Genomic DNA, 19,470 nt, shown 5'->3' on the forward strand with positions numbered 1-19,470 from the left:
TAGTTTAGAAGAAACCAAAAACGAGCCTTAACAGAATGGGCAACAAGGCATAAAATAAAACCAGCTTTGTAGAAAATTTTGTGATATTTGAAAAGGAGAAAGTGAGGAAAAAATGCATCAGAATATATGTAGTATGTTATTACCTGTTAATTCCTTAACTGACTTAAGAAAAAAACCACAAACCTGCAATAATGTCTGAATATTATTTTCAGCTTATTTTGAAAACTAGAGCAGAAATGTTTTTTATTGAAGCTCTAGGAAGCAGAGAGGAATCTGAGATTCATCGCGGAAAATTCAGTCTGCACTGGTAGTTGGGTGGGAGGGGGAACTCGAAATGGTTGGGAACAGCCTGCCACTAAAAACGCTGAGCAGCTGCAGTCGTCGTGCTCTGATCATACAGAATCACATTGTTGGTTTTCTAAACTTGTCTTGACTTCTGTCAGCGTGGTTTTTCCTTGCACACTTCATCTTCATGAAAATCTAGGAAAATTCCATCCCTTTAGGAATATTAGTTCTAAAATAGCTATTTACACAATGGAAAGTTTTATGCATTGCATCCTGTAGTGTAAATTCTTCTGGCCCATTGTTGTGATATTTTGGAGGTTCTGAATTGTTTCTGCTTAAACCCATGCTTTTCCAAATATTTGCAGGTGCGCTGGACAGGTGTGTGATGGGAATAACGGCGGTGGAAATCCTGAACGCCTGCGACGAGGCAGTCCCGGCGGCTGTGGACTCCCTGAGCCATCCCGCCGTCAACCTGAAGCAGGCCATGACTCGGCGTAGCCTGGCTGCGCTGAAAAACGTGGCGCATCAGAAACTGCAGACTCTTGCCACTAACCTGCTCGCTTCCGAAGCATCGGACAAGGCGAGTTGTGCTTCAGTTTGTGCAGTACCTCAAACTTTTATTTCCATAAGGAATTGAATAAAATACGGGAAGCCTCTGATGTTGGAACTGAAAGGGCCTTATCCAAAGCTCTCTGAAATTTTAATAGGAAGATCTAAACTGGCTTTATCTGGCCTTAGGTCGGTCCTAGGAGCTTACTTTCCTGGAACCAGAAGTATCAGCCTGCTTCAGCATCATTGTGCAGTTTCTAATGCAGGTGGTGTTATCTAGAGTTACATTTTAAAAATACATTTAATTTATGGGTTGTTTTCTGGTTTGTGCTCTCAGTGGTAGTGGTTTTCCTTGCTGGAGTCTAAGGCTTCTAAACTTCCTCTTCACTGCCTATAACTGGACTGCTTTCACTGTCCTTTACTCTAGGTTCAGTAAGAGCAAAGGTTATGCACCAAATAAACTTATCTGTTTCCAGATAGGTAGTAATATATTTTTAGTATCAACCAACACAATCCCTTCCATGTCTCGTGAGACGTCTTTCCCAATTTGTGTTACTGTTTATGATGCTACCGCCCACTTCAGCATGCATTCTACTGTTGGGTTTTTTAGGCCGAGTTCATTTGAGATCTGGATTTAGCTGCATTTCATAGAATCTGGAGTATTTGCTCAGTTGTGTATGTTCTGTTAATTTGTAGTATTGATGGGTAGACAAGGAACCAGCCTGTGTGATCCGCATCCATCAGAAGCCAATCTCCCCCTTTTTGTTTTGTCGTGACTTTGAGGAACGGAATCGGCATTGATCTGTTTTTTCTTTCTTCCCCCCATATTGAACATGTTTTATAGGTTCCTGCAGCTCTTGCTAAAGGTGGAGCTAGAGCTTGATTTTCTTTTATTTTGGTAGTAGTTGCTGTGTGACAGTTCAGAAAAAGTATTACTAAAATATATGTACAAATGGATATAAATGGAGCCAAAGTAACTTGAAATATTTCTCAAACCAAAATTAATTTTCAGCATTTAAGTGTTCAATGCTAGAAGATATTAATGGGCTTAGCTGATTCCTAAATATTTCAATGCTTAATGTTTAAGGACTTTTAAATTGTATTTTGTGATTTAAGTGGTGAATTCAGATAGAACTGGCTGTAGTAACTTGCTGAAAGCATTCATTACTGTTCCGGAGTGCGGTGTGTCTGTGAACAGAGAGAGTGCGTGAGCCACGGCGCGTTTACGCCTGTTCATTTAGAAACACAACTTTGATTTGTGTGGATGTTGCTGAGTACAACAACAGGCTGCTTACCAAGCTGAGCAAGAAGTGAGTGCTCGTGTTAAGAACCCCGCTAAGCAGACCTGTCTGATAATATCACGATGGTGAGAGTTCTTCAGGTGTTGGAGCAGTAGCTGGATGGTGAGCTTGCTCTGTGGTCCCCAGAGTCAGAGGGTGACTTTTCTCCGTCCTGGTTGGTACTGCATAAACTGGAAGCACCTTAAATATTCTGAGATGTGGGGAAGTTCCTTTTTTAGCAACTAGTAATTGAGCTCTTCTGTATCGATATCTCGCAATAAGAGATAACTTGGATGTCAGACTGTGTAAAGAGTAGTTTTTACGTTTTAGCGTGGATTTGATTGTTCTGAAGAGCAGATGGGGTACAATATGGCATGCATCCCAAGGAAAGCTAGTACAGTGTAAAAATTTGAAGGAATTCCAGTGTGGAGGTAGAACGGTACAGGAATTGGTTCTGAATAGCCTGTTAATTTTAATGTGCCTAATTATTGTGAAGTCTGACGGATTTGGACTGACCGTAAGAGGTGGCAAACAGCATCACGTTGTAGAGATGGAGTGAAGAAGCAAGCAGTGCATTTCAGATGCAGGCTGTGTTGTTGGTGGTGGGTTAGGCGGTGGGCTCAGCAGCACGTCAGCGCCGGCTGCCAGAGGAGAGCTGGAAGGAAGAGCTTGCTCCTGGGCTTTGCGTCGTGCGGTTCTGTTTTGGCCAGACGCAGGGGAAAGGTGTCCTGACCTCGTGTGAGGGGTTGGTGAACTTCGGTGCAGAAAGAATATGACCCCTGACTTTTAAATTCTTATCGTTCTGTTAAAGATTAATGGAAGGAAGTGCAAAATTGTCTTTCTGCTTGCCCCCAGCAGCTGGCTCTAGCGGATGCTGCTTTGAGCAGGGGGTTGGGTTAGGGGATCGCCGGCCGGAGCGATTCCGTGGCTGTGTCCTGCTTGCCTTTGCCCTTCCAGCACTCCACCGCTCATCATCACCTTTTCCCTAATAAAGACCCGTCAGAATAGGCAGGTATTAAATCTGTTCAGCCTGTTGGCACCGCTCGGAAGCGTTACCCGCGCCCGAGCAGGAGGTGCCCGCGTTTGGGTTGCGCTGGGGCAGGCGGCTGGCGCTCGGCAGCCTGGGCCGTCACCGGCAGAGAGCGGCAGAGCCCCGCGCCGCACGCCCGCTGCCGCCGCCGCCTCTGCCCTGCGTGGAGGCATCTGCCCTGCTCCGCCTGGATTCTGTCTGGAACAGAAATGTCACCTGCAGACATTTAGAAGGTTCCTTAGAACAACACCATGGTGTTTCTGCCAACACACGGGCGCGGCTGTTTCCGCCGCCTCCGGCGTGGCGGTTGGCGTCCGTCGGGACGAAGGCTGCGCTCGTGCGTGCTGTGCGCGTGGCCGTGCTTCACGCGCAGGTGCCTCGCAGCTGCTGGAGGGGTTGCTGCCTACGCAGGCATCATACATAGCACAGCAAAACCTCTTCTGTACCGGAGGTCAGCGATGATCTATAGCTGAAATATTTTGGGTTTATTGTTGCTTTTAGTTTTACCACTGTGACCACTGCCAGAGACTATTTCATAATCAATTAGCTACGTTTACATTCTGAGGAAATAACTAGATTTTTTTAAATAAGGAAAATGTGAATAAATCAGTGCATTGCACAACACAATTTGTAACTCTTATTTATTGACATTTAATAATTGCTATTCTGGTTTCAGTTATCCATTATTTGCTTCTCACGGCAAATTTATTTAGTGAGCATAGTTTCTGCGTTCTCAGAGTCGACCAAAGGGAAAGGAGCAGAATGTGGCTGATGGCTGTAGCGCTGGTTGCCTTAGGCCCTGGCTGTTTGTCAGGTGAGCTAGCCACTGCTGCAGCTCCTCCGAGAAACGCAAGAGCAGGGAGCCAGGAGGATGCTCTCTGCTTAATTTTTCTTTCAAAATCCCCGTGACCAGATGTGAATTTTCCTTCTGGTAGTGCCCTAACTTTGTTACGTGAGTGAAATTAATTTTAATTTGAGGAAAGACAGGAATTAAAAATTATTTGATTCTAGTGAAATAGTAGATGGTATTGAAGATTTTGCCAGGTCTGCATTTCATTGTTGCAGAATCTTTTCATGTTTGGAATATTGCGTCCTGTGTGTGCTTTTGGTATCTGGTTTGTTTGTTTGGTATAGAACGAGTGCATTGGAATAACATAAAATATTTATGTGTATTTATTGAGATGTGTGTATTTGTTGAGGAACTAGTGAGTGCAGCAAGCAAACCAGTAATTGTACTTGCTCTTCTCAATTTTAACACCATACAGTAAAACATACGTGGGTATTCATTCCAACCAAGTGAAATATTAACAGCCTTAAATGAAGAGTCTGTAAATGAAATAAAGTGTTAGTGTGCTAGAAAAATGAAGATTAGAGTTTCGGGTAAGACTAACGTGGTGGGTTGCTTGCAATAAATACACTTCCTGCATGTTGTATGTAGACGGATTGGAGGAGCGGTTTCTTACTCTGTTGGTTCCCCTGGCCTCTGGCTGTGAAACAGTCAAGGGGAGAGGCTCTCCCTGGGTTGCTCCAAAGTAGCACTCGGAAATGAACTGCGAAGCAGCCGTGGCTGGACAGTCAGCGGAGGGCAGGTGAGGGTCCTGAGCCTCTTCTGGACAGATCGGTTTCCAAATACAAAGCTCATGTAAAACTTTGGAGAGGTCTGTTTTGCTCTGAAGACTTTTACTGTAAAAAGCAATCTTATGCTCTGCAGGGATGTACGGTAATTAATAGCCACAGAAAAAGCAGAGTGCTTCAGGAGAGACAAATCTGTCTAAATGAGAACCTTGAGAATTAAAATAATATGCTAGTTTCAAAGCCAGGTTCATACAGTGATACAGTAATTGAACGTGATGTGGTGGATATTGTATTCTTTCATGCCAACAGCATTTTGGGGGTCTTTACAGCTGTAATGGAAAAGGACTATAAGGAAAATTATTTCAGTTTTCGAACACATGCTATGACATTTATGCAAAACTGAAAGCAGCCGAGTAGTTGTAGGTCTAGAAATGCCTACTGTCTTGAAAAAAAGTCCTTGAGAGAAGGTCAATGGTACGTATGCATGTCCAGTTTTCCAATTAAGAGATGTTAAAGAGAATATACATTTGTTTCTCTGATTTAGTGATAAATACATTTGTTAGTGTTCAGAAGTATAACGGAAAGGGGTTAAAAAATGCAAGATAATGAGCGTTGGTAGAAATAACGTAGTTTTACAGCTCGGCAGATGTTCAGTGGTGACCACTCCTATGGCCCAGGGTATTTAAGGCTTCATAAGATGCACTCATTCCTTCAAGTCAGTGAACAAAGGAAGCAGTCCATCAGGATGTGTATAGGATAGGGTAAAAACCTGTTAAAAGTTAGTGTACGTATACAGAATGTTCAAATTTTTGGATGATATATAGAGTGTATGCTATTTGTATACTCTGTATATATTTATAGTGTTAAGTGTGGGTATGTATGTGCGTACCTATTTGTATATATATACAGTGTATATAAAAAAACTGTACGCCTTGCTGATTTCTAAATAACTATCCTGCTGTAAAATGTGGTTTAAAAAAGGCCACAGAGAATGAAGATTTTGGAGACTACCAAACTGGAGGAGTTTGTATTAATGTAAGGCTGTTGAGTTATAGAAAAGACCTAGGAGCCTCGACTGTATTGCTTTTATTGATCATGTATTAAGAACTTTCGGGTTAATTCTGCATTCAGTAAAGGTTGATATTTTCTGAAGAAACCCTTCAGCCTGTATCAGCTGTGGAAAAAATACCTTTTCTCCTGCCGCCTTTCTCAGACTTGTGCAGGGTGATAGTTTTTCTGTGCTCCCTTAGACTTAGCTGTCAGCTGAGCACAGGGTTTAACTTCTGCAGGGACTCGCACAAGCGTCAGGAGTGCCTCCCCATCGCCTGCTTCTCCTGGAGGTTTGTGGTGCTGTGCATCAAACGTGACTATTCAACCTTACGTCGTTCAGGCTGTTAATTAAATTGTAGAAGAGGAGAAATAATATTTTACTTACATTTGAACAGGGTTTATTTCTGTTTAAAGATTCTCTTTTTCACTTGTTTGAGGAAACAAAGTACTTGAGCATAATTTTGTGTTGGTTATGGAGAGAATGAAGTTCAATGTATTTTAAGTTTGATAACAAAATATTGAAATTTTATTGTTCCTTGGAGTATACCTATTATATTTTAGAACTCACGAGGAAGAAATGTGAACTTCTGTCTTATCTGGAGAGCTCTAGCTGGTAAACTTCTGTAAGTGAAATTTCTGTATTTTTAGGGGTGCAACACTTGATCACAAGTCTGGCATTCCTGACGTTGTGAAAAGTGCTGTGAAATTCTTCACTGGTATTTTCATAATGTTTATTATAACATGCTTTGTACCCACGTGAGTTTCCCAACTTTGACTATCCAAAGCTTCCTCAGTTTGTGAATTCACTTTGTGCAAAGTGTTGAAGTACTGCAATTAAAATTTCAAAACTCTTTTTTTTCTTTTTTTCAGGGGAATTTACCTAAATATTCGCATAACTCCCTGATGGTTCAAGCTATAAAGACTAACTTAACAGATCCAGATATACATGTGCTCTTCTTTGACGTGGAAGCCCTGATTATTCAGCTGCTGACTGAGGAGGCCTCCAGACCCAACACGGCGCTCATTTCTCCGGAGAACCTACAGAAAGCCTCTGGCGGGTCTGACAAAGGAGGCTCCTTTTTGACTGGCAAACGAGCAGCCGTCCTCTTCCAGCAGGTCAAGGAAACTATCAAAGAGAATATAAAAGAGCATCTTCTCGATGATGACGATGAGGATGAAGAATCAGTAAGACAGAGAAGAGAAGACGGTGACCCAGAATATCGCTCTAGCAAATCTAAACCGTTAACGTTATTAGAATATAACCTAACCATGGACACAGCAAAGCTTTTTATGTCCTGTCTTCATGCCTGGGGCCTGAATTCTGTTCTAGATGAGCTTTGCCTTGATCGCCTTGGGATGCTTAAGCCACACTGTTCAGTGTCCTTTGGCCTGCTGTCTAGAGGAGGCCACATGTCTCTGATGCTTCCTGGCTATAACCAGCCCGTAGGCAAACCAGCGTATGACAGCGTGGAGTTAGGAAGGAAAATGTCCATTACAGAGGGACTGGGAAAGGGGACGTATGGCGTGTCACGTGCCGTCACCACGCAGCATCTCCTGTCTGTTATCTCGTTGGCCAACACGCTGATGAGTATGACCAATGCGACCTTCATCGGAGACCACATGAAGAAAGCTCCGACCAGGTACGGCAAATACGCACTGGAACTTGTGGTAGCTTGGTTTCAGAGTCTCTCTTTTGATACAGCATTTTAATTTGTTTATTAATGTGGGGTTTGATGTATTTAATGGCTGTGAAAACCTTTGGTAGCTAGATGGAACCGAGTGTATTTCTTCTTTCTTGAGTGTAGTATTTTTGTATGCCAAGATGACTGTATTGCTTTGAATGGAGTTAGGTGACTTGCAGTGTTAATAGAACAAGGAGTTGTGTGAACACATGCACCAGTAGGTCTGAGGCCATGTTTGTCCTCCTTTTTAGTGCTTGTTGTCTTTAAAGAGTTTTTATAATGTGTAGGTGAAATTTTAAATAAACGAAAACTTACAGATGAACTTTTTATCACCAAAAAAATAAGCTTACTTAGGAATTGTAAATACGAGACTTTATTTTTTTCTCTCCTGTCAAAGTGACTTTTTTATAGGATTGCTTTTCAAAGTTTGTTTGGTCACAGTATCTTTAGCAAATAACTTTTTTTTTTCTTCTTTTTCCCTATCCTTCTCCTTCTCCCCCATCATATACATTTTGTGTTTAGACCGCCTAGGCCAGGCACTCCTGAGATGTCGAAAGCGAAGGCACCCCCTTCAATTTCGAGTCATGCAGCCCAAGGACAAATTAAGCAAGGTAAAAATTCACTTGCTTTGGGACAGTTGGATACAGCATTTCAGCTCTTAAGACTGAGGTTATCACTTTCCTGTGAAGTGATAAAAATATTGCTAGCTTCTGCGTGGGAGGAAAAAGTAGCGTAATATTCAAGATAAAAATTTTAATCACGAAGAGCTATTTAAGAATCAGGATGCTAATACGGTAATGACGTCATTCTCTGACAATGAATTGTTGCATATTTTAAGGGCTCCCAAACATTCTGGTGCTGAGGTGATGGTAAGAGGTTTGAAGTCTGTAGCTGTGGGCTACGCAGACTAATACAAAAATGTTTGTGTTATAAGCTAAAGCATAAAGGTAAACACGTCTGGTACGTATACATTTCCTCTCCTTTTTATGAAGGAGGAAGATAATTTAACTCTACTGCTGCGATTTTCATCGCTTGCCGTTATGAAAGATGGCAGTGGGTGACACTGAAAGATCCTTGATTAGTTTGCATTGTGTCTTTCATAAGTATGATGGTGAAATACAAGACACAGAACAACACGTGATGTCAAAGAAGGGTATACACAAGATTAGACATGAATTTTCTGCTGGAGTGGAGTGGAGCCGGGGAGAAGACCTCTCTCCAGGCAGCAGGAGCACACAAATGGTCCTGCTGGGACTGGAGAGGTGGAGCAGGCTGTGGCGATGCCTTGCTGCTCACTCTTTAAATTACAGCTGCTGTGTGATGGGGAAAAGGAGCTGCTACTCTGAATGCCAAAGCGATTGTAAATGTAAACCAGCGTGATGTGGCCCGTTCTGACTCGAGCTGAGAGCTCAGGAGCAAGTGAGCTGTTGGGAGGCTTGTGGGGCGACTGGTGGGGAGGCAGTGAGGGCAGGGCAGTCTGTCAGCAGGGCCTGGAGGAGGAGGAGGAGGAGGAGCAGTGCTCGCCCCCGGGATACCAGGGTCCCCTTCGGCGTGGGACCAGTGGAAGGTTGTGTGTGGCTTGAGGGGAGCCTATGTCTGCAGCCTTGGTCATACCTGTTTTGCTGGGTGAGAAAATGAAGAGGGGAGGTACACACATTGCTGCTCTCTTTACAGTTCTGTGGGATTTTTGAATGTGAGCCCAGCTGCGTGCATGTACTGTAGGGCAGAAGAGGAAGGGTTTCTCTTATTTTCCATGTGTTTGGCATTGTAGTTTTGGGGTTTTTTTTTAATTAGTCTATAAAGCAGATATCCTTCAGTACTTACTTAAAATTTCCTTTGAAGATGGCAATTGTCTTTCTTTTTAACTTTTGCCTGTGAACTATTAAAACTTTGTCTTTTCAAGCTATAGGAACATGGAGAAAGTTGCGTTTTGTAAAAGGATTGCATTTTGCAGAATACAGACGCTTTGTGGTAGTAAATCCCACCGTGTACAGTGATCAGAGGTACACTGAAGGTGTATGTACATCCTTAAATATATCTGTAAACTATGGAACTGCTCTTGTATTAGAGAGCTGGTAAGCACAGCAGGTAACTCGCACATCATCTGTGTGACTTTCTTCAGTCCTGTGCACAAAAGGGTGCTGTTTATGTCTGAGGAGGAAACTTGCCCAACCGCAACGTTTCTGTGTATTTATTATTTTCATAAGTACAAGTATTAATTTACTGTGATCTGTGGTTGGAAAGGGAAAATCGGTTTCAGGAGTGATATGTGTCAAGCTTTTTTCGTGATCAAGGCTGCTACATGAATAAAGAAGTAGCAGTCAGTAACAAAAAACAGAAAGAAGAAAAATCAGGGCTTTTGTCTCTACATGTGGGGCTGTTTTGTTTTGGGTTTTTTTACAGCCATTTACTCTTCCTCTTTGAAAGATAATTATTTGAAAGGCTAGGATTTCTCAGAGATGGTGTCTATATGGCAAATTCCATGCAAGAAAAAACAGATTCATCACAGAGAGGGTCTGTGCCTGTGCTTGGTTTTTAAAGCTATAGTGCCATTATGGTTTTTCTTTCCCGATTGACAACTACATAATTGTTCTTTGAAACAGCTTTGCTACTGTTGGTGAGAGACACACTTTAGTTACCAGTGGAAATATTTAGAACTTTATGAGAAATAAGTGATAAAAATGAAATTGTTGTTGTCAAAAATACAGAAAAATACTCCAGTTCCTAACCAGTCGCCTTTTTGTGTGCCTGGTGGCATGTCTGGCATGCTCCTGGGGGAAGGTGGGTTTGTTTCTCAGGGGTACTCTACACAGGTAGTAAGTTTGCTCATTGTCTTACCTTTACATCCCATTGTGCACTACTTGCAGTGTCTTGCTACTCATAAATTTCTAGTGCTGTTGTTCTTAAAAATCAATTAGCAATACAATTACTGCATTTTATGACATCCTTGATCTCCATCAATTTGACCTGTATTGGTCCTGAGATGAGCACAGCTCTGTGCTACCCAGCCCTGGGCCAGCTGCCTCCATTACAGTGACTGTTGTAATCGCTGGCCTTGGAAGAACGCAGACACCTACAACGAAAGGAGGCAAAAAACCCATTCGGAGTAAGATTTTAGTTTCAGTATGGGGTGGGTTTGTGTCTTTGCAAACAATCACAAAATAAATAGCTTTTTTATCCATCTACTGAAACTATGTTTTGCTGCCATGAAGTGATGTCCGCTGGTCATCCTGTCACTGTGCGCGTGCCATCGTGATGCGTTTGTGTGGAAAGTATGGAAGAAGTAGTTTGGATGCAGATGTCCCACAGTGACAAAAGAAGTTCACCGCGTGAAAAGCAAACAGACCATTCAGAAGACAACGCTTAATCGGTTCAGGAGCTTGAACCCATTGTTGTTCTGCAACGGAATAAGAGAGGGGGATTAATTTGAAGATGCTTGTGCATGACATATGGTAATTTCTCTGTGGGGAGGAAGTGTCAGATAGTGACCTCTAAATCTCCACGTTGACCTCGGGCTGTAGCATGTGTATGCCGTAAGGTCTGCGCAGCTTTTCATGTGATAATATTAAGTCCTGAAGCATTAGGGGAAGTACAATGTTTAGAACTGCTTTTAAATTACATTTGCACCAAGAAATGATGCAGTTTACAAAATAAACGTCACGGATACTGCTTTGAGTCGCCTGCTGGAACAGCGCTCGCCTGTACTTGCTTGCCTGTAGCCTTACGGGGAATGCTGTGTATGCTGCGGCTTTAGATTCTTAGTGCTTTCTCTGGTGTAGGTTTAAAATTATTGGAATGGGGGCACATATAAAATGAATGTATATTAGAACTAACCATCAGTAACACATTCTGTGACATGTCAGAGTGACAGGTGGGGCAGCCCAGGTTTAAGAGGGGTGATTTCTGGGGTTATTAAGGAGTAGTGCGAATTTCAAAAATCTGTCTAAATATAGGAAAAGCACAAGAAGCGGTGAAACTCCTTTTTTTAAAATTCATAGTCAACCGTGCTGTCAAACCAAATCTTTCTATCTAAAGACACGTTTGTAATTGCTGTGTTTACGGGCACGTTTGTCTTTCAGAAGGTGCAAGTTTCTGTTGGTGTATCTGTGTTTCTCTGCAGCCGCATGTCTTCCTCTCACTGGCATTGCACTTCTTGTAAAACCTAGAATTTTTTTTAAGTTTAATACTATCACAGTTTCCTCCAGTTTTGTTTTTCATTCTTCAGTAATACTAATCTGTTTTTCAGAAGCTGCTATCCTCACTCTCCTATTTTTTCTCTTTATTTCTTCTTCTTTCCTCTGCAAGTCGCTCCTGCTGTTTCTTCTAGCACTGAAGCTGGGCACTCTGGCTCTGACACTGCTCCTACCTTACATACCTGTTTCTTAGTCAATGAAGGTATTCTTTCCTCACTTTTCTATCTATTTGTCTTTTACTTTCAACTGATGTCCCTTATCATTGTTATGACATGACTTTAATTTGATCTATGTAGGAATTTTTTTCTTTGCAGAAGAGAGAGGCAGTGAGTTGTTTGTATGCTTTGCCCTTAACGCTGGCAGAGGGTGGGCAGACCCAGTTTGTGTGCCTTCAACTGTCGGTAAATTCAGTTTTCAAATAGCATGTCGGAGATGTTTCGGGTCTGCTTTGGGTTCATGGTTGTCTTCTGGCAACAAAACCTCAGCCCCTGTTCAGTGGGGAGAGCAGCCGTGCTGCTGCCCCTCGGCAGGGTACGGCGGGGCGCAGCGGCCGTGCGCGGGGCCGCGGGCCCGCTCCCTGCTGCTCAGCACCGGGGCCCAGCCCCGGCTGGAGCCTTCGCGGGCCCGCCGGGATGAGCGCGGGACAGCCTTCCGCTGCGGCGGGGGGTCAGCCCCGTAGTCCGCGTCGCAAACGGGGAGACTGAAAATGCAATGCTCTGCCTAAAAGGAATCAAACGAAATCAGTTTCATGGCATGTACATTTTATTTTTGGTGCTTATGGAAACTTGGTGTTTCTTTAAACCACTTGGGGTTTGTGTTGGGGATGTTTTTTTTCTAGTAAATAATTATGAAGAATGTCTTTCTGCCAAAAAGACTGGCACAAAAACAAACAAGCAAACAAACCCTCTTGTATCCCTGTAGGCAAGTTGCTTCAAATCAGAATTTTTATGTCTTTGTTACTAAGCCATAAATTCCTGCTTTCATGCATCTCAAGTGGTAGAAACGGCGCACTCTTAAATTTGAATTTCCTCTTTCTAATCCATTTTTCTTTAAGGAAAATTGATGTAATGATATCTTTGCTTGTAGCACCATGAAGAGCTTAATTAGTTAAAATATTTAGGTTTTTATGCTCAGTATTGCTGACAATCTAAAAATATGGATCTATATGCTCACCTGAAGTATTTCTCCAGTTTGTCAAGTCAGTGTAGAGCATAATACTGAAGGAATTCTTTTGCATAGAGCACTTCCCGAGCATTTTTACAAGCTCTGTTGTTTGAGCTGGATATGCTTATCTTTACTGGATTTACCTGAGCGATATTGCAGCCCGTAGTGCGAATGCACCTGAAGTGAGCACGCTGAAGTCAGGTTTGGATGGGAAGATAAGGACAGACAAACTGTGCTTGTACATATTCACACAGCCTTTCAAACAGGACAGAAAATTCTGTGTCATCTTTCTAGTGGTAATTCATACGCTGAGTTTCCTGTAATTGAATTACATCACACTTTCATGTAGGGCATTAAATATCATGCCAAGGAATGCTAATTATTGTTTGAACAGGCCATCTAAATCTTGAGCACAGAACCAGGCTTATGCTTTTGAAAAAAGTTGGCCGTTATACTTTTGGGGATTTTTTTTTGTATTTAGTATGTATGTTGAGTATATTCTGAAGGCTGCAAGTTTAAAATCCAAGCATGCGACTAGATCCTGGAGCCTTTTTGAGAGGGGATGGGGAGGAAGAGGGATGTTTGTGTTTAATCAGGACTGGTTTGAGGCAGTCTGCTGCTGATGTCTCGTTTGACCCTGGCGTGTGTCTAAGAGATCAGAGCAGCGAGTTGACGAGGCGTGATTTATGCCGGGAAGAGCTCATTCCCGTCGGAAGCAGAAAGCGCGTGCCCTGTGCAGCCTGACCGGCGGGCAGCCGGCGTCGGGGACGCCGGGGTGGGCCCGAGTTCCCGTGGCAGAAGAAACAATTCTGTTGTTCTGCTGCAAAATTGGTTCTGGTTTTGTTTTGTTTTTTCTCATCTCCCTCTTCGTCCCACCTTCTCCTGAAGACCTACTGCATACCAGGCCAGTGGCCAGTGTAGATTTAGTGGATGGCATTTTGAACTTAAAATTTTGCTTCAGTGTTCAGTATGTTTATCTTGCTGTCGTGCTGTGTTTTAACAGGGTGGAGCCAGCTGGCTGCTATGCACTGTGTGATGCTCCCCGACCTGTTGGGACTGGATAAATTCAGACCTCCTCTTCTGGAGATGCTGGCCCGCAGGTGGCAGGATCGATGCCTGGAGGTGATTTCAGCAGTAATTTTGTACAATGTTTGGGTCTTACATTGTCTTTTACTAATCATATTTTCCATTAATATAAAAAAAAAAGATTTCTGACACAAGTTTCTGCAGTTCGTATTTCAGATTTAGTAAGTTAATTTTCCAGGTAACCTGTCAAATGTTGGAAGAATTTTTTTTAACGTTTTGGATGCTGTACATATTTTTTAAAAGAAATTATTGGATTAAAAACTTTCATTATTCCATTAAGAATCTTACTAGGATTAAAAAACCCCTACACTATATTTTTCAAGAGACTGCTGAGTTGCTTTATTTTTTGGAGTGTGTATACAGCAGTCAGTAAATGGTTTGTCACCCAGCGGTTTGATAAATGACTAGTGGGCCTTAACACCGCACCTGTGCTGCTGTGGCAAAAAATTCGTTGACTGTGCAGCTTTCCAAGTAGGAACGGAGTAACAGAGCTGGCTCGTAGATGGTGGGTCCTCCGCGGGCCTGCGACTTCGTGGGGAAGAAGTTTTTTGCTACCTGGTAGCCTGTTCTTTTGCTAGCTAGGGTATACGGCGAGGTGGCTTCCGGAGAGGGTCATCGCCTTGAAACTCATTAAAATTTGTACGTGACGGAAGTCTGGTTACGGGGCATCCTTAGGTGTCCACAATTTTTTTACTTTACCGTGTCAGATCACTGAACTTCTTCGTGCATTAAGTCTTTTGGCCCAAAAATAAGGTGTGTGTTTATGAGTGTGTGTTTATGAAGGCTTCAGGTGGAACAAGTGGTATTCATGGTGAACAGATAGCACATGATGGTATTTTGTATTTGTGGGTTTAAAAGCCCAGATTTTTTTTAATCTTTGGGAAAACGGTATATGTGTTTTCCTTGGCTTTCCTTTGCCGGCCTCGGTCGGCGCTGCTGTCCGTGCTGAGCAAGGCCCGGCTGTGGAGGCTGCGAGGAGGTGGGACGCGGGTTGGCTTGTGCCGGGGGCTGCCTTGCGACGTTCATCCCCTCGGTTTCTCGAGGGGCAGCACAGCTTTGCTGTGTCCTGAGCACGTCCCGTCCGTGGTTCTTTTGCTTCTGGGTTTATGGTGGAGAGGGCTGGGGAAAAAGGAGGGTCTTTAGAAGCTTAGTTTAATTTTCTCTAGAAGTTTTTTTCTTTTGTTCTTGCTGAATTCTACTGAAAGCATACTGATAAATATTTGATCTTTGTGTCTGTATGTCATTCCTGTTGGCTTTACAGGTACGAGAAGCTGCCCAGGCCTTGTTGCTAGCAGAGCTGAGGAGGATCGAGCAGGCAGGTCGGAAAGAAACCATTGACGCGTGGGCTCCTTATTTACCACAGTACATAGACAGCGTTATATCACGTGAGTAATGCTGTGTTAAACCTGAGAATTACTTGGTTGCTAGACGAAAGAAAAAAGGCATTTTGTACACAAAATTACGAACAGTACTACCAATCTAGGGGAAAATTCTATATAACCCTGGATTTTTCCCCTAGAAAAGTGTCTTGAAATTTTCAAAGTAATTCCACAATCATGAAATCACTTAAGGTCACTAGTGTTAATCAGGTAAATGGAACAGTTCAGTACATCTCACTGGGACTGGAGTGTCTCTTGCAGAGGCTGTCCCTGCTGTTGAGGGACTCGGCTGCAGTTTAGAGGTTTGGAGGAAGAAATCTGCTATGAAAAGGGCTGATAAAATGACAACGTGGTGAAGCACTGACATGCCTTTATAATTAGACTATAGAAATTGGTGTAAAGGGATCCTTAGGCGTTGCAAGAGTAGAAAAGGGTTCTGAAGGGAGCTAATGCAGAGGTGTGCAGTTATGTCCGTCAGTGTCTGCTAAACGCTTGATGCAGGGCCTGCCCAGTCGGGTGTTCAAAGCCATCGGTTACCAAGTGCTGCAAGGAGATACTGCATAAAGATTGTTCTCCAAATAAGCAAAATAGCTGCTGACCACTATTTAATCTGCTGGGTTTTCCTCCAAAATAGCTGTTTTCATTCTGTTTGTTGTTATTAAAGCAGGAGTTGTGCAGACACGATAAGAGTATATTCTTGGAAGATCTGTCAGCGTCACGAGATACTCCATTCAGTTACCCATCTAGAAGCCCGACTTTATAGAATAAAGTCTAAATGCATCTGCCTTATATAACAAACCAGTAAAATAATATTTTCATGAATGAGAATGTTTGCTTTTAAGTTGTAGGTGTTCATCTTTCTTACAATGAGATCCTTTTTTCTGCTGAAGAAAGTGCTTTCTATTCAGAGAAAGATCTCTATTAAATACCCATTGATTTTTGAGAGATGTGTAATAAGCTTATTAAATCTAAATTGAATGCATAAATTACATGGAACACAGTCCTTTAAAGCGATGTTGAGAATTTGTTGGCAGGACTAAGCTGTTGTTAATGACAGCCTTTAGCCATGTAGCATTTGCCTTATTACGGGATGTTGTTGCAGTGTTAGATGTGCAGCCAAGCAGTGAATAATAAGTGAAAGTATGTTGTATGTACGTGTCAGAGAGCCTTGACTGGTACTGGTAGATGTTTGTGCCATTGGTATGTTAGGATGGGATTTTTTTAATTGATCTTCTTCGGAGGTCAGTTATACTCGGTTTGTAGAACACGGCTATAGTTGCCCTTTACTCTCAGGAGTAGCTGCTATAGCAACTGTTGATGGTTGCTAATTTCTCTTCTCTGGAGTGATACGGAATGACCTTGCTGGGTACGAGGTTATGGACATAGTTGTGTTGGTGGAGTGTATGTAAACCACTCTGTGTGCCTGCTGTAGCCAGCTGACTGCTTCCAAAAAAACGAACTTCTTTTTCACATAGTTGGAAACAACTGGTAATTCATGTTAGTTCCAGTAATTTGCTGTTTCTGGTATTCCTCATTGCTTAAACAACTGCATTTGAAAGTTTTAGAGAAGAGTATGCAATTCTGTTTTACATGTGCATTAGTTGGAAGCATAATATTTTGCTCTGCCTCTTGTCCTTATGTTTGTGCTCAGGTTAGAAGCAGGGCTTGCATTTTTACAGCAATCGTCAGGGACTGACTGGTTTAAGAAAAAAATTGAGTATTTTGTAAACAGTCCATTCAAGTATGCATACAGCAGTATTTTGGCCTTTATGTTAGTCATGAGCAAATCAAAGCATAGTATTTGTTTTACCTCCAAATTAGGATGGGCTTATCTATCAGATCAAGGGAGTTTTAAAACGCAGGAAGAAACATAAAATAGAGAAATCAGCTGAGCATGGCTGAATGAATGACTGGAATGTAAATGTTCAATATTGTGAAAGCACTGATACTGAAAACCTTTCAAACAGCTCATGACTAGCAAATAGGAATAATTTGTTTTATATTAATAGTGTTGAAATCTGTATGAATTAAGGTTTGTGGTTCTCCTGAACGACAGGGCTGAAAAGGCGTTTAATAGTGTTATTGTCTGTCTGAACATACACGAGGATGCTGACACCCTGACGAAGAATAATTCTGATGTCAGAAAGGAGGAACAAAATAAGGAGCTAAAAATGTTGCTGTTGTGGGTAAAGAGTAAAGCGTATATACTAGTTACATTGTAAGACATGATTGAAAAGTTATGTTTTTTAAGGTCTGGGGAGGAGTTGAAGGGGAGAACAGTTATTTAGGATGGCCGAAATGGATGCAGTGGACTTGCTGAAATGTAGAGTTTTATGCTAGAAAGATAAGGAGAAGAAATATGAAAGATAAAGAAATACTGCTTTGATTACCTCATCCTCCACTTCTCCTGATTTTGTCCCTTGATATAGGGCCATAAATTATTAGCAGCACATTTTTGTGTCCAGCGTATGTTGTTACTCTGCAGTTGTTCTTTACATGCATGATGTAGAAGCAATGCTTCTCTTGCACATTCACAGGTTTGTTTTGCTTAAAGCAAGTGGTAATCGCTAGTAGAAGCTTGCTGCTGGTATAAGATGCTTTGTCACGTGCATGTAGTTGGCTCTGGAACGAATCAGGTGTGTGGCACCAGCAGACAGAGATGAAATCTTTCTGCGTTTGTGCATTCAGTGTGCAGATCCAACAGCAATTTTGGGACATGACCTTACTGGCACGGATCAAGCGACTGGCGTGTCTCCCAGCGTTTTGATGAGATGCGTGCAGGAGACTTGAAAGACGGGCAGCCTTGCACAGGGTTATCTCTTAATAATCTTTTAACTGATGCGAGAGAGATTATTGTCTCCCTGTAGACGGTGGGGTGGAGGAGCAGGGAGAAAGCCAAGCAGATCTCATTTTCTCCTTTGCGGGTCTGCCAGCACGCTGCTGGGCCCGATGCGCTGCCGCCGCTCCGAGCTGCCTGCTCACAGCTGCCTGCACGGCTCCGCGTCGCACCGTCTGCGGCTCGCATGTTTGGGCACAGGAGGCTTCGTTTCACAGTGCCTTGTGGGGGGAACAATAAATCTTCGTTTTTATTTGGGCCTTCAGCTCCAAAACGGGCATGTTGGCTTGTTGACCCCGCATCGAATGGGAATGGATGTATAAGTGATGCTGTGAATTAAACCTAGGGGTGATGTTGCAGGTGTCAGTGTTTTTCAGGCTCCCCCAGGGAGGAGAACAGTGAAGCTTTCAAAGCTTCATCTTGTATCTGCTAAGATTGTCATGCGACTGTAAATATTTGCCATGACCTTGCCTGCTCCTCATTTTCACAGCGTACAATTGTTTCTGAAATGCTGCGTGGTCCGTGGGGCGTTTGCCTCGAGGATGTGTTTTCAGGTGGAGGTCAAAAAGGGAATCACAGAACCACAGAATGTTCCGGGTTGGAAGGGACCTCTGTGGGTCACCCAGCCCAACCCCCTGCCCAAGCAGGGTCACCCAGAGCAGGCTGCACAGCACCGCGTCCAGGCGGGGCTGGAATATCTCCAGAGAAGGAGACTCCACAGCCTCCCTGGGCAGCCTGGGCCAGGGCTCCGTCACCCTCAGAGGGAAGAAGTTCTTCCTCGGGTTCAGCTGGAGCTTCCTCTGCTTCAGTTTGTGCCCATTGCCCCTTGTCCTGTCGCTGGGCACCACTGGAAAGAGTCTGGCCCCGTCCTCCTGACCCCCACCCTGCAGATATTTAGAGGCATTTCTAAGGTCCCCTCTCAGCCTTCTCCTCTCCAGGCTGAACAAGCCCAGCTCCCTCAGCCTCTCCTCGTAGGAGAGCTGCTCCAGTCCCCTCCTCATCCTCGTAGCCCTCCGCTGGACTCTGGAAAAATGCTACTGCCTCTTCCTACCTGCTTATTTTTAAGAGCAAAGGTGATCTTCAAACGGATTCTGCAAATTAAATTCTCTTTTTAAAGGGTTTCCTTTGCTGAATATTGTGTTTCTATTTTGTTTATTTACTGATTTTCTGTAGGCCAGTGTAATGTGTGCTTAAAATGCTGAAGGCATCAGTGTGGGGCTCCGTGCAGTGGGACACCCGCAAGCTCTTGGCGATGGGTCTGTGCACCAAGCCCGGAAGGACAGATAGCTTTTTTTAAAGATGTGATGTTACTGCAGTGGAAAAATGGCCACTATGGCTTTAATGGAAAGCAAAAGGTTATC

At 43.1% G+C, this 19,470-nt stretch overlaps 1 protein-coding gene across 2 annotated transcripts in view; it reads left to right on the forward strand.

Annotated features, from left to right (window-relative positions):
- The window catches only part of LOC104339069 (WD repeat-containing protein 7), a 128,688-nt gene that overhangs the window by 27,230 nt on the left and 81,988 nt on the right, over nucleotides 1–19,470 (forward strand). The window contains exons 14-19 of one of the 2 annotated variants that reach the window (XM_075410819.1): nucleotides 651–865; nucleotides 6,640–7,409; nucleotides 7,974–8,062; nucleotides 11,757–11,846; nucleotides 13,812–13,930; nucleotides 15,156–15,279. In XM_075410819.1, the coding sequence (XP_075266934.1) occupies nucleotides 651–865; nucleotides 6,640–7,409; nucleotides 7,974–8,062; nucleotides 11,757–11,846; nucleotides 13,812–13,930; nucleotides 15,156–15,279 (1,407 nt within the window). The remainder of the gene's footprint in view (nucleotides 1–650; nucleotides 866–6,639; nucleotides 7,410–7,973; nucleotides 8,063–11,756; nucleotides 11,847–13,811; nucleotides 13,931–15,155; nucleotides 15,280–19,470) is intronic. The other variant, XM_075410820.1, reaches the window with a different exon arrangement.

Source organism: Opisthocomus hoazin, chromosome Z (genome assembly GCF_030867145.1).
Source record: "Opisthocomus hoazin isolate bOpiHoa1 chromosome Z, bOpiHoa1.hap1, whole genome shotgun sequence".
Taxonomy (NCBI): Eukaryota; Metazoa; Chordata; class Aves; order Opisthocomiformes; family Opisthocomidae; genus Opisthocomus; species Opisthocomus hoazin.